The 13,339-nt window shown below is 50.6% G+C and overlaps 2 protein-coding genes across 3 annotated transcripts in view; one reads left to right on the top strand and one right to left on the bottom strand.

Moving 5' to 3' along the window:
* Positions 1 to 1,975: 1,975 nt before the first annotated feature.
* NIFK (nucleolar protein interacting with the FHA domain of MKI67) lies at positions 1,976 to 12,843 on the bottom strand. Of its 2 annotated transcripts, none has more exons than XM_019522591.1 (7): positions 12,707 to 12,843; positions 12,472 to 12,600; positions 9,818 to 9,926; positions 8,861 to 9,072; positions 6,666 to 6,743; positions 3,103 to 3,288; positions 1,976 to 2,641 (listed from the first exon to the last, which is right to left on the bottom strand). In XM_019522591.1, the coding sequence occupies exons 1-6, from the start codon at positions 12,824 to 12,826 to the stop codon at positions 3,118 to 3,120; spliced, it is 819 nt and encodes a 272-aa protein (XP_019378136.1). In that variant the 5' UTR covers positions 12,827 to 12,843; the 3' UTR covers positions 1,976 to 2,641; positions 3,103 to 3,117. The 2 variants fall into 2 exon arrangements, with proteins under 2 accessions (XP_019378136.1, XP_019378135.1); XM_019522590.1 differs by having other exon boundaries at positions 1,976 to 2,664; positions 12,707 to 12,842.
* A 106-nt stretch (positions 12,844 to 12,949) lies between these two features.
* The window catches only part of TSN (translin), a 9,091-nt gene continuing 8,701 nt past the window's right edge, over positions 12,950 to 13,339 (top strand). The window contains exon 1 of the mRNA XM_019522809.1: positions 12,950 to 12,993. Within this exon, the coding sequence (XP_019378354.1) occupies positions 12,950 to 12,993 (44 nt within the window). The remainder of the gene's footprint in view (positions 12,994 to 13,339) is intronic.

Genomic DNA, 13,339 nt, shown 5'->3' with positions numbered 1-13,339 from the left:
TTCCTCTGGGTCCAGCTTTTGGGCTCTCATGCCCTTCCTCAGGCTCAGGGAAAATTAAAGATAATACAAGTGCCCCCAGGTAGAATAATAAACTTCATTTTACACAAAGGCACCTATGGGGACTTGTACTATCTTTAATTTTCCCTAGGCCTGAGGAAGGGCACGTGAACCTGAAAGCTTGCAAAGAAAGATTTTTTTTGTGCATTTTCTCAGTTGGTCTAATAAAAGGTATCATCTCTGAACCAAGAGTTGTAGAGGTTTGCATTTTCCCTCTACAGGAGTGGTTTTATTCAGGTCCCATAACAACTTTGCAAACACCAATGTGGTGGACACCTCAGAGAATCCCACAGATGCCCAAGTATCAGACCATCTCACTGCCTCCACCCAGCCAAGAGCCACGTAACCTTGATGCGAACCACGGAAATGATTCCTGAGACGCCAGTCTCTTTTTGTCTGCTCAGCAAGAGGTGGGGTATCCACTGCCACCCAGTGTTAGAAAGTCTCTTTGACAGCACACAAGTCTAGAAACCTTGACCAGGAGCACATGTTCCGATTACTTTGTATAGCAGCCTTTGCTGACGTGAAATATATCAGGTCAAGCAGCAGCATTTTGAGAGCGCACAGCACAGGGCAAATAGGCTGGATCTTTGCTTCTCCTATTACTTTGTGCTGTATAAAGTAGCCACGGCTAATTGCAGGCCCTCCCCATTCCTGCCGTCTTAAACAGGCTGCTGCTACTGCAGACAAATTCCAGCTCAAGTTACTTGGTTACTAGTAGCAGATTAGCAATACCTTGCCTGGGCTTCCTACCCTCTCACTGGTTTTCAAACACCCACCTTAAGGCTGCTTTCAGGCTCTTACCTGAAAAAGTAACTAGTTAACAAATCCTTCCCGCTTAAAATTAATGTTGCTATGCAAAGCCAAAGGAACGCATTGGCACTAGTGTGTTACGTGATAGGAAGGCACGCTGCTGCTAGTAAAGAAGCAAAGTACAGTTGGGGATTGTATCAGGCTGGCATGGTCTTTTCCCCAGAGCTGCCTTTTGTCCAAGAAGTCAACTGCTTGAATACACATCCAGCCCCAAGCTTTCTTAATTGCTAGGAGATATCAAAGGGAATTAGCTGACTAGTCATTAAGCACAGGCTAGCAGCTGGAGTTAGTCCTCATTTGTGTGACTGTTCAAATCACAAGGATGTCAGAAAATTATCAAACTTCTCTTGTGCTGCTAGGCAGCCCCAGAGTAGCATGGACCTTACCTGACTGGCTCCAAAATTGGCCTGGGGTTTCCTCTGAAATATTCTGCTGAACTAGACCTAGAGCTTATAACACTGTAACAGGAGGAGCATCTTTGTTCAAGCAATGAGCAGTTAAGGCCAGGTATTTTGTTAAGGCTGCACAGTGATGAGCAAAATTTAAACATGACCTGTCACCACAGCTGTTTCTACAAGGGGCAGAATACAGGGGATTCAACACACCTACAAGGTAAAATACCCCACCTGAACACAGCTTAGTACCAAAGGGCCTTTTAAAGGCACAGCCTCTACTTTGAGTAGGATTCATCATACCTGACAGGGAAAACAGCTGGAGAACTGTACTGTGACGTCTCCCCCGCCCAGCTTCAGATCACCCCTTGGGAACACCTCAACAGCCTGTGCCAAAATAATCTCCCCAAGCCACGGTGAGACGAGACATTAGAGGAGTTCAGGCTGAACCGGCAGTCACCCCAACAGCTGTGCCAGGCTCACTCACTCCCAGCATTGCACACTTCGCTGGAGCCAGTGTCAGATTGAAGAGCTCCCATGCATCTGTGACAGATGAGGCCAGCTTATGACAGCTTAATTCTTTTTGCAGCAGTCAAGCCAGCCTCCATGCCCTCTGCCATCAAAACAGGAGCCATGCCATTCACTTGGGAATGAACTCCCACAACTCACAGGCATACAGTATCAGTGCAAGACTAAACACACCATGGTAACCCGCTTCAGAGCAGCAGAGGCAGAATTTATTTCCCCCAATAAAGAGAGACAAAACCCTTATTCTGCAGATGGCACCATTTAGGCACAGAGCAGTTAAATGAGTTGCCCAAGGCCAGACTGGCAGAGCTGCGAGTACAACCTCCAAATCTTCCACTCTGGTTCAGGTCTTAGCCACACTCATCCTTCAAAGGAAGAGACACCTGTATCACCAAGGACAAGAGCAGAAGTTTGCCCATTCTCTAGATGAGAACTGATTACATCTAGGCTATGACCCCTTCAAAGCAGGGCTCGGCACCATTCACTGCCTGGACAGAACTCACCGTCCTACTTCCCAGTGTTGAAAAATGCTTATGAGAAACGGAAAATAAAAATCACAGATTTTGACATATTCTTTTACATATAATGACAAAACTACACACTTCAGGAAGACAACCATTACATTGCTTCTACTTGCTGCTTAGGTCCCTGGCTGAGCCGCCCATAGGCTGATGCTAGTTCTTAAAGTATGTTGAAGAGCAGGAAGTTGAAGTTCCTTTCAAAAATGCTTGCGCTAATTGGTGGTTAAGGCACAAGGTCTGGGTTCCACTTGCAAAGAGCCTGAAGCTTTAGCTAAACCAGTGGGACTCATGAATGAGAGGACTGCTCCATCATGGTGAGAAGGTGGCTCACTCCTGACAGAAACAGAGTGTCTCTAAAATATTTATAAAAATAAATCACATTGTTACAGCTCTTTACAATGGTAAAACATACTGCAGCACCAGGTCTGGAGGAGGGCTGGAAAGCACCAAGGATTTCTTTGCACTAATAAGATGCAAGGAGCGAGGTGCATGGCTAACTCAGGGACAGAGCAGGCAGGGCAGGAGACTGGCATTTTCATTCCGTCAGACAGAAGAGTTCCCAGGATTTTCCAGCTAAGGGCTCCCTCCTAGAAGGGCTGCTGCTCCCCTCGGTGCCAAAAGACTGGGATCCCCTGCAAAAGCATGCAGGGGGAGCCCCCCACACACAGGCTGCGAACCTCTAGCCCAGTCAAATGGAGGGAGGCCAAACCAGCAAAACCTGCAAGCACCCCTGGCTTCCCAGTGGCCTTTTGGGTAAAAAATGAAAATAAAAAAAATACTTGGCTACTAACAGGGGAGGGTCATGTTTATTTCTTTTTCTTCAGGTTCCCTTTTCTCTTTGCTGGCGTCCTCTTCGGCCTGGCACTCACGCTGGGCGGGGGCAGCTTGATGGTTATTTCACTGTCATCCAAGTCACTTTCTTGGGGCTGAGATTTCCGACGACTGAGGACTGTGGGGGTGCAGACCGGGGTGGGATCCTGGGTAAAGCGAATGAGATACTCAGAGTTAGTAACAGCATTCAGCAGGTGCAACCAGTGGAGCCCAGCTCCTTATATGCTGGAAACAGCAAGTGCAAAGAGTTTCTAACCTGGAAAACTTTCTAACCAGGCTTATGGTCTGTTCCTGCAGATTATGGCAGATTTGCACCCCAGTGGCACTGTATTAAACAGGGAGTTCCCAGCACTCGTCTTTATTGCTTAATACACATCTTGTTAACGCACACCCAAATCCTGCCCCGATTATGTGGATGTACAAGACATGCCTGAGGAACTGCTGGAGCTTGTTCCTGTGATCCCAAATGTCAGCACTCTGCTCTCCAGGCGTGGCTGGCCCCTAACAGCTGCGTTAAACAAAGGAGTAGGACATGCAGTGCACAAACGGTCCACTAATAAGTGACAGCAGAAAGCTAGGCAACACCTCCAAGGACAACACTTTCAGACCGCAATGCAGACAGGCACCTCAGGCATGCAAACTGGATGGTCCCAGCTGCACTGATTAATTCATGTAGCTGATGAGGGCTCCCAACATTTTCCAAGTATGATGCCCAGAGGCTGCCTGCCTAACATCCAGTGGGCTGGCTCCAGCCATATCTGCTTCCATTAGGTGCTGGCTTTCTCAATCCTGCAGGCACAACTGCAGCTCACCCCTATGCTGCTGAATGAACCAGAAGAGAGATCTGGATTTCCCTGGGCAGCCCCACAGGGGCTACAATTTTACAGATGTCCTCCAAGGCAATTGATGACTAGGGGATGCCAGGGACGAGGCCCAATGTTGGGCACATAAGAAGCAAAATAAGAAGGCCAAGAATTGCAGTAGGACCAGAGCCTGGACTGCCAGCAATGAGCTCAGAGATGCCGGTGGCAACCATAGTTTCATAGTATCATACTTTCTAGGGTCGGAAGGGACCTGAGCAGATCATCTAGTCTGACCCCCTGCCATGGCAGGAAGAGCACTGGGGTCAAATGACCCCAGTAAGGTGGTCATCCAACCTCCTCTTAAAAACCCCCAGGGTGGGAGCCTGCACCACCTCACTTGGAAGCTGGTTCCAGACCCTAGCCGCCCTGACCGTGAAGTAGCGCCTCCTGATGTCCAACTTAAACCTTCCCTCCGCCAGCTTGTGACCATTGTTCCTGGTCACTCCTTGCGGCGCTCGGGGGAACAGGGACTCCCCCAGCGCCTGCTGATCCCCCCTAACCAGTTTATAACAGGCCACAAGATCCCCCCTCAGCCTTCTCTTTTGAAGGCTGAACAGGTTCAGGTCCCGCAACCTTTCCTCATAGGACCTACCCTGCTGTCCCTTGATCATACGAGTGGCCCTCCTCTGGACCCTCTCGATGCTGTCCACATCCCTCTTAAAGTGCGGCGCCCAGAACTGGACGCAGTACTCCAGCTGCGGCCTGACCAGTGCCGCATAGAGGGGGAGGATCACCTCCTTGGACCTGCTCGAGATGCATCTGTGGATGCACGACAAGGTGCAGTTGGCCTTCCTAGCCGCCTCCCCACATTGCCGACTCATGTTCATCTTGGAGTCAATAATGACTCCCAGATCCTTTTCCACCTCCGTGCTGACAAGAGGGGAGTTCCCCAGCCTGTATGTATGGTGCCGATTGTTCCTCCCCAGGTGCATCACCTTACACTTGTCTGTGTTAAACCCCATCCTGTTCTCCTCCGCCCATCCTTGTAACCTATCTAGGTCCAACTGTAGCCTGTTGCTCCCCTCTATTGTGCCCACATCCCCCCACATCTTAGTGTCATCAGCAAACTTGAACAGGGTGCTTTGCACCCCCTCATCCAAATCACTGATGAAGATGTTGAACAGGGCGGGCCCAAGGACCGAGCCCTGTGGGACCCCACTTCCCACGTCCTTCCAGGTCGAGAAGGACCCATCCACTACCACCCTCTGGGTGCGACTCTCTAACCAGTTGGCGACCCATTGGACTGTATGGGTGTCTACGCCACAGTCCCCCAGCTTCCTAATGAGAATGGGGTGAGAGACAGTATCAAAAGCCTTCCTGAAGTCTAGGAAAACTATATCCACTGCCACCCCTGCATCCAGTGATTTAGTGACCTGGTCATAAAAGGCCACCAGGTTGGTCTGACAGGACCTGCCGCTCATGAACCTGTGCTAGTTGCCCCTGAGCATCCGGAGACTTCACACCTCATGAGAGGCACATGCTACTGGCGACGTGCCTTTCTTGCTTCTGTCTAGACATCACAAGCACTAAGTAGCCTGAGAAATGACCCCAAGGGACAGTCCTGTATTCCAAAAGGCCTGAACAAAGCTGGGATTTTCCTAGTGCCAAAACTGGCTGCTCTGGAAGTCGCACAGCACAATCCCCAGGGCCTGCAGCATAATGGGGAGTTGTCCTATTGTCCCCACCCCTCCTTCAATCTGTGCACTGACAGCCAAGAGGGTGGAGTGGCACAGAATTAGGACATACACACACACCCATCACCCCCAAATGGGAAGCCCATGTCCCTACATCCATCCATCAGCTCCTGCCTCGTGGCCTACCCTGACCAGGTCACACCTTACTGCCTGAGGCTCCCAGCTGACAGCTCCAGTCCACCACTGATCTTCAATACCAAAACTACTCCCCTGTTGAAGTGGAGGGACAAGCTGAGGTTGCAAGCTTCCATGTGGCGATCATCCACTGACAGGGGTGCTTTCACCTGGATGCTTAAACACTGGAGGGAACTCAGGATGCCAGTGAAGCTCTGGCATCACTGCTGACTGCCCCAGCTTTACACCATGATTGAGCCCCAGCACTGGGTGCCCCAACCTGTGCCGGCAAAGCCTGCAGCCAGTCAGTCACTCTGTGCTTGCTCTAGTCACAACTGCCCACTCTCCCTGCATCTGAGCATTGTGACCTAACAAGTACAAAGGAGCTCCAGGTCCTGTCATTAACGTGGAGTGGTGCTGCTCTCTTGTGTCCATGTTTGTAAAAGCAAGCGTGGAAGTGGCCTGCAGGAGTAGTGGCTTGTGGGATGGGGAAGAGAGACATCAATTTGGGGTCAACTCCCTGAGAAGAGTGAAGGCTTCCCACCATGTGCAAGGCTCTACCCCCACAAGAAAATGCAGCTTGTAGGGCACAGAGGTGGCTACTGCAATGCAGAACAAGGCTGCAGGCCAGCAGCATAAGCAGGCTGCTCAGATGCCAGCGCTTTTCACTCGCAAAGGCTTTCACCACTAACCAGGGCAGCTTCCCATTAGCAAGAGCCACAGGCTCATGAAGGTAAAGCCAACAAACCCAGAAAAGCCAAGCAAATGCCTCAAATACACATCCTGCCGCCTGTCACAGGGCTTAGGGAACACACGCCTTCTCCCTTTAAAAACAGCTGTTTAAAAACTTACCTGGCTGTTCACAGAAATGTTCAATTTTGAGTTTGATTTTGAAACTTTCTTCCTTTTCTGCCGAGGTATAGCTGCAGCCTGTGGGAGCAGAGGAAAGGAGTTACGACACGGAACTACATGCAGAACGTGGAGGAGGTTTTCCTAACCTGGCTTGTAGACTTTCCTTCATGATTACGAAAGCTTTGCTGCACTAATAGATGGGAGCTAGCAACAGAAGCAATCAGATTAAGGCTCTATGTTCCCCATAATCAGAGCTAAGAGAAGCCTCCTGGTTTGCTACACCTATTGCCAAGGGGGCCAGACAGGAAGAATAAGACCCTGTAAGAGCTGTGTGTTCGAGCAGACATTCTATAAACATATATTAACCAAACAAAGCAGAGGCAGCCCAACACTTAAAAGTTAATCTAGGCCTTGGAACACCCAGCAGTATGTCCCAACGCTGCCACAAGCTTCCCGTGTGGCTGTCGGCAAGCCACGTTCTCTCAGCCTCACTTGACTAGCTCAAAAACAGTAACAAACAGCCTGGTTCAAATGCACAAGGTGAAGTGCAAGGATGTTCCAAGCCCACAGGGTGCTCAGCAGGGCTGTGCGAAACAGCACCGTTCGTTTCAACTTGTATTTCGATGTTTCGAAGGAACAGCATTTTGTTTTGAATTTCGCTTCGATTCAAAATTGCTGTTCCATTGTTTTGTCGAAACAGTTATGCTGTTTCACCATTTCACCCATAGGCTATAACGGGGAAGCTCGCAACAGCCTACAACTGTCATTTCTGTCCCAATTTGGATGAAACTTGCAGGAATGGTAGCCCCTTCTGAGGGCATGAAGCCTGCTGAGTTTCAAGGAGATAGGTGCAGGGATTTCAGGGAAACTGCACCTCAAAGTCTTGAAAGCAAAAAACTCATGTCGTGTATGTGTTAAGCCACAGCGGGCTCAAAACTGCAGGCTTGCTAGCCCCTGCAGAGGCCACAAAGCCTGCCAAGTTTCAAGGAGATAGGTGCAGGGTTTGGGGAAAACTGCACCTCAAGCTGCGGACAAGCAAAACTCGTGACATGGGTGACACTGTGCATTAAGGTGCAAGAAGGTGAAAGCTGCAGGGATGGTGGCCCCTGCTGCGGCCACGAAGCCTGCCAGCTTTCAAGGAGATCAGTGCAGGGGGAGTCTGGGTTCTGGGGCACTGCACCCCTAGCTGGTGACAGGCAAAACTCGTGACATGGGTGGGTGACACTGTGTATTAAGGTGCACCCTCACCCAACTGACACAAAGGAAGAAAGCAGGACAGTTCAAACAATGTTGCCTTCGATGTAGTTTTTCCATCCCTCCCCCAGAGCACTGGGATTGGAAGGGACCTCAGGAAAGGATCACAGTCATTGGCCAGCTTACACAGTCAATGAGAGCGCTCCCCACACCCTCTCCTTACTTTAGTTTCTGTTTCCCTGCAGGCAAGCCCACCTTGAGCTTCGAAACATTTTGAAATTTTCAAAATGTTTCGACTTCCCTCATTTCAAGGCTGTTTCAAAGCTCTCTGTTTTGTTGCGATTTTGCTGTTTCGAGCTCGAAACGAGTCGAAATAATGTCGAAACGAAACTGCCAGTAAAATTTTGCAAAGCCCTAGTGCTCAGGCATTACAGTGCAGTCTCTAAGCTCTTCAGAGACAACCACCACATAGCAACACAAATCAAAGATCAGTTTTTGAGTCTGCCACAGCCTTCTCCAAGAAAGAGCAGTGTCACTGAAATCACACTGACCAAATGGGGCAGCAAGGCCACATAGGGCACTTACACACATGCGGCAGCCTGCTCTGATGTGCTGGAAATTCAGCACGTTGGAACAGATTTGATTAAGTCTACCAGATTGAGTCTGCTGGAGCACGTAAACTAACGTGCTCTGGCATCCTCGTGCATCACGTGCAACACATCTCCATCCTGAGAAAATAGCAGCAGTGCACTTTGAAATAAAGCACATTTAGTGAGCTTCATTTCAAAGCACACTGCTGATACATGTGGCATATGGCTCGCTAATTAAAGGCACCTGGCACCACATTGAGACCACATGTAAAAACGCTCATAGTGATTCATGAAAGCTCTCATGGGCCCCTTAACACCAACTCAGTCACTGCCTTGTTGCTAGATTACTCCCCACCTCCATACTTTCTCCTTGGTGTCCCAGTCTTGGGCACAAACTCTGCATTTACTTACAAATCCAGGGAAGTCGTAATCTATGCCTTTCTCGGCCAGCCGCTTGCGTAACATCCTTTCCTTTCTAAGTAGCCTCTCTGTCATCTTTTTCTTGTCTTTGAGCGATCGCTGCTTGTTATACCGCTTGACTGCTGGACGCGACGGCTTCCTAAAATTAGTCTCACTGCCTTTGAAAAGGTTTTCATGGACTTTTTCAGGTGGCATGAACTGACCTGGGACAATGAGACATCCCCAAGTTAGAGAGAAGCCATTCATTTTTGCCTAAATTATATTAATAAACATCAATCACCATTGTACATAGACCCGCTGTATGTTGCTTTCTATACTGATACTCAGTAATTATTATCCACCCACTATACACCAGCATTACATCAGCCTAGCAAAAGGTAAGCTCCCTTAGTCATTGTTATGGATAGCCATGGCATGAAGTGGCAGGGGATTCAGAGCACTGGGCTCTCCAAGACAGCCTGATTTTCACCTGCAGTTCTTACTGTTTTCAAGAATGGTATGTGCTTAGCTCAGCATCTCTGAACATCTTGCCAGCTGCACTGAGTTTTTAACCCACCCACAGTAAATCTATGTAATTAAATAATAGTGGTTGCAGCAGAGCATGGGTAGAAAAGAGTTTCTATCCAAATGAACGCTTCTATGTGGAGTGGTTTTATACCATAAAAGACAACAGAGGTCCCATCACTAGGACTTGAAACACTGTTCTAATTTTTTAATTTAAATTGAAACGTGGTAGGAAATTAAAGATCACCAGAGGCACCCCCATGCAGGAGAGATCCTCATAGAGAAAGAAACCAAGCAAGTAAACTGGGGCGTTCATCTGAAAAATCTTCTTGCGCTGGAACTCTAATGTTGCAGTGAAGAAATTCCCAAATTGTCCAGAAAAAACACCCACATGTGCAACGAATACATTCCCTCCCACAACAGGTACCGGAGATACACACTCACATTTCAGAAGCCTTTCACAGAAGAGGTAGTTGTTCATGGTATCTGCCACGATCTTAGCAACATCATCGGACTCAAACTCTACAAACGCATAGCCTTTACTGCTTCCAGTCTGCAGATGATAACAACAGTATCAGAAAACTAGAGGGGTGTTTAGGCGCCAAATACCAAAACAACTCTAGCTGCTGCCTTAGGTTTCAAGGGGTCACGATCTGTTCTCAAAGAAACAAAAACAACTCCAAGCCCTCAGTATAAACTATATGCGTTTTAGGTCAGTCACTAATCCCACAAGTAAACTGGTTCACGTTACATCATTTCCAAAAACATGACTCAACTCTATTTTACTGCATATCTGTAACCAACTAAAATTTATGCCACCAAGTGAAGAGCCGTTGCCTTGCTGATGATGTAAAAAATGAAAACACAAGCATCTGTAGAAACACGGCTCATTAAACGCAAGCAAAGCAGTCGGGAAGCTCAGAGATCCCATCGCTCCTCCATGCTCTAAGACTTGAGGTGAATTTTGACTGCTCTGATAACGTCCCTCAGTGAAGTGAATCTGGTTGTGAAGAAAGGTGCCAGAGTTATGAGACTGGAAGAGCACAGCTGAGAATGAACTTCAGAGAAAACATAATAAAAAGCTAACACCGAACAAAACGGTCACGTCCAACTGGGGAAACTTATGATGGCGAAAGCAGAGCAGGAGAGACAAGACGCCAACTAGCCATGACTGAAAGGGACCTGGGGGTAATAACAGACCACAGCACGAACACGACCTGGCAACACGAAGCTGTAGCCAGTAGGGCAATCAATACCCTGGCATGCATCAACCGATGCATCTCCAACAAAGCCAAGGAGGTGATTCTACTCGGCACTGGTGAGACACAGCTGGAGGACTGCGTCCAGGTCTGGCTGCTACACTTCAACAGGGACATGGAAAAGCTTGAGAGGGTCCAGAAAAGGGCCACCCGTATTATCAGACTTGCACGGCAAGCCATATGAGGAAAGGCTGAGGGACTTGGGCCTCTTCAGCCTAAAAAGGAGAAGGCTGAGAGAAGGCTTGGTAGGAGCTTACCACTACGTCAGGGGAATACATCAAGGGCTCAGCAAACAACTGTTCACCCTGCACCCTTGGGGAAAACCAAGAGCAATGGCCACAAACTCTTGGGAAACCGATTCAGGCTCAACAGTAGGAAAAATTTCTTCACGTTTCGGGTGTCCAGATTGTGGAGTAAGTTCCCTCCAGAGGTGATGCAATCGCCTACCCCAGAAATCTCCAAGAGAAGACTGGACGGTCACCTTGCTAGGGTCTCCTGACCCATTATCTTTCCTGCCTGGTGCAGGGGGCTGGACCCGATGATCTTGCAAGGTGCCTTCCAGCCCCTTCCAATCTATGAATCTAGCCAGTGAGCTATGTTCAAGTTTGCTGATGACACTAAGATGTGGGGGGATGTGGACACAATAGAGGGGAGCAACAGGCTACAGTTGGACCTAGATAGGTTACAAGGATGGGCGGAGGAGAACAGGATGGGGTTTAACACGGACAAGTGTAAGGTGATGCACCTGGGGAGGAACAATCGGCACCATACATACAGGCTGGGGAACTCCCCTCTTGTCAGCACGGAGGTGGAAAAGGATCTGGGAGTCATTATTGACTCCAGGATGAACATGAGTCGGCAATGTGGGGAGGCGGTTAGGAAGGCCAACTGCACCTTGTCGTGCATCCACAGATGCATCTCGAGCAGGTCCAAGGAGGTGATCCTCCCCCTCTATGCGGCACTGGTCAGGCCGCAGCTGGAGTACTGCGTCCAGTTCTGGGCGCCGCACTTTAAGAGGGATGTGGACAGCATCGAGAGGGTCCAGAGGAGGGCCACTCGTATGATCAAGGGACAGCAGGGTAGGTCCTATGAGGAAAGGTTGCGGGACCTGAACCTGTTCAGCCTTCAAAAGAGAAGGCTGAGGGGGGATCTTGTGGCCTGTTATAAACTGGTTAGGGGGGATCAGCAGGCGCTGGGGGAGTCCCTGTTCCCCCGAGCGCCGCAAGGAGTGACCAGGAACAACGGTCACAAGCTGGCGGAGGGAAGGTTTAAGTTGGACATCAGGAGGCGCTACTTCACGGTCAGGGCGGCTAGGGTCTGGAACCAGCTTCCAAGTGAGGTGGTGCAGGCTCCCACCCTGGGGGTTTTTAAGAGGAGGTTGGATGACCACCTTACTGGGGTCATTTGACCCCAGTGCTCTTCCTGCCATGGCAGGGGGTCGGACTAGATGATCTGCTCAGGTCCCTTCCGACCCTAGAAACTATGAAACTACGACAGCAATAGAGAATACAATCATAGGACAGGAGCGCCAGAAGGAACCTCAGGTCACATCTAGATCAGCACTTGTTCACCCGTGGGTCACGACCCAAAAGCGAGTTGCAAGAATATATGATTGCAAGCAAACTTCTAAAGGAGAGTCCATTTTTAAGGGGAAAAACCATGGGAAACCATGGGTGTACCCTTGCAGCCGGACAGAGTTCAAAACTTCCCCACGCACTGGTTGAGGACCGACCACTGCCCTACCCCAACCCCCTGCTCAAAGCATATCCTCCCACCCGGGGCTTTGTCAAGCACGATGCAACCGAGCTGCAGAACAAGGTGAAACCTTTTACTTTTTACCTTTTTACTCCTGGCCAAGCGCAACCTGGTGACAGTCCCAAACTGGCTGAAGTACTCGCGCAGCTGCGGCTCGTAAAGACCCTTCGGGATGTGTCCCAAATACACCACGCCCGGGGTCAGCCTCTCGTGCTGCGGGAACAAGGCCGGGCACCGTCAGCAGCAGGCCCGACCGAGGGAGACCTCGGAGCCTCCTCCCCACCCACCTCCGCGGCCGCTCTCCCCGCAAGGCGCTCACCTTGGCGGCGCGGACGCGCTGCACCTTGGCCTGGAACTGGCGCTGCAGCTGCGGGTCCAACGAGAGCAGCGCGGCCGGGGCCGCCGCCGCCGCTCCCGCGCCTGCCGCCACAACCTCCATGCTGCTCCCGCACGCGGGCACCCTTCCACACCACTTCCGCTTCCGGGTTCGTTGCCGGAAGTGCCGCGCTCCACTTCTGGCCACGCTCCCCAGGGCCACAAGAGCAACGGTAACTGTTGACCGATGACGTCATTGGCAGGCGCGGGGGAGGGGCACCTGATTGCCAGGCAACAGGCAGCGCCCGTGGTGTTGCTGGGCAACAAGCCTCTTCCCCCCCCACCGCTTTGAGTGTTTGGGGGTTTTTTTAAATCAGGCAGCGTGCGGGGCAGACCTCCGCGACGGAAAGACCCCGCTGGGCAGAGGGCCTCGGTGCAGAAAGACCCCGAGTGCCCTTGGCGCGCCCGTCTGGGAGCGGTATCGCCGGCAGCCCCTGCTCTAGCGTTGCCGGGGGGTGGTGTTATCAGGCGGCCCTCTCTGGGGCGCTGCCGCGTCGAAGCCACCCTGAGCCGAGCTCCGCCTGCTGCCGGGGCCAAGATGGCGGCGCCGGCAGGGCCCCGGGCAGCCCCGCGCCGC

This window comes from Gavialis gangeticus, unplaced genomic scaffold (genome assembly GCF_001723915.1).
Source record: "Gavialis gangeticus isolate Ggan-Ray unplaced genomic scaffold, GavGan_comp1, whole genome shotgun sequence".
In the NCBI taxonomy this organism is placed as follows: Eukaryota; Metazoa; Chordata; order Crocodylia; family Gavialidae; genus Gavialis; species Gavialis gangeticus.
Note: the sequence above shows the minus strand (reverse complement) of the source record. Positions and strands in the feature narration are given on the sequence as shown.

Coding starts and splice junctions, on each gene's coding strand:
- NIFK (XM_019522591.1), bottom strand. CDS start 12,826: ATGGAGGTTGTGGCGGCAGGCGCGGGAGCGGCGGCGGCGGCCCCGGCC. Junction 12,601..12,706: donor AGCGCGTCCGCGCCGCCAAG/GTGAGCGCCTTG, acceptor TTGTTCCCGCAG/CACGAGAGGCTGACCCCGGG. Junction 3,289..6,665: donor ACATTTCTGTGAACAGCCAG/GTAAGTTTTTAA, acceptor CGCTTTACCCAG/GATCCCACCCCGGTCTGCAC.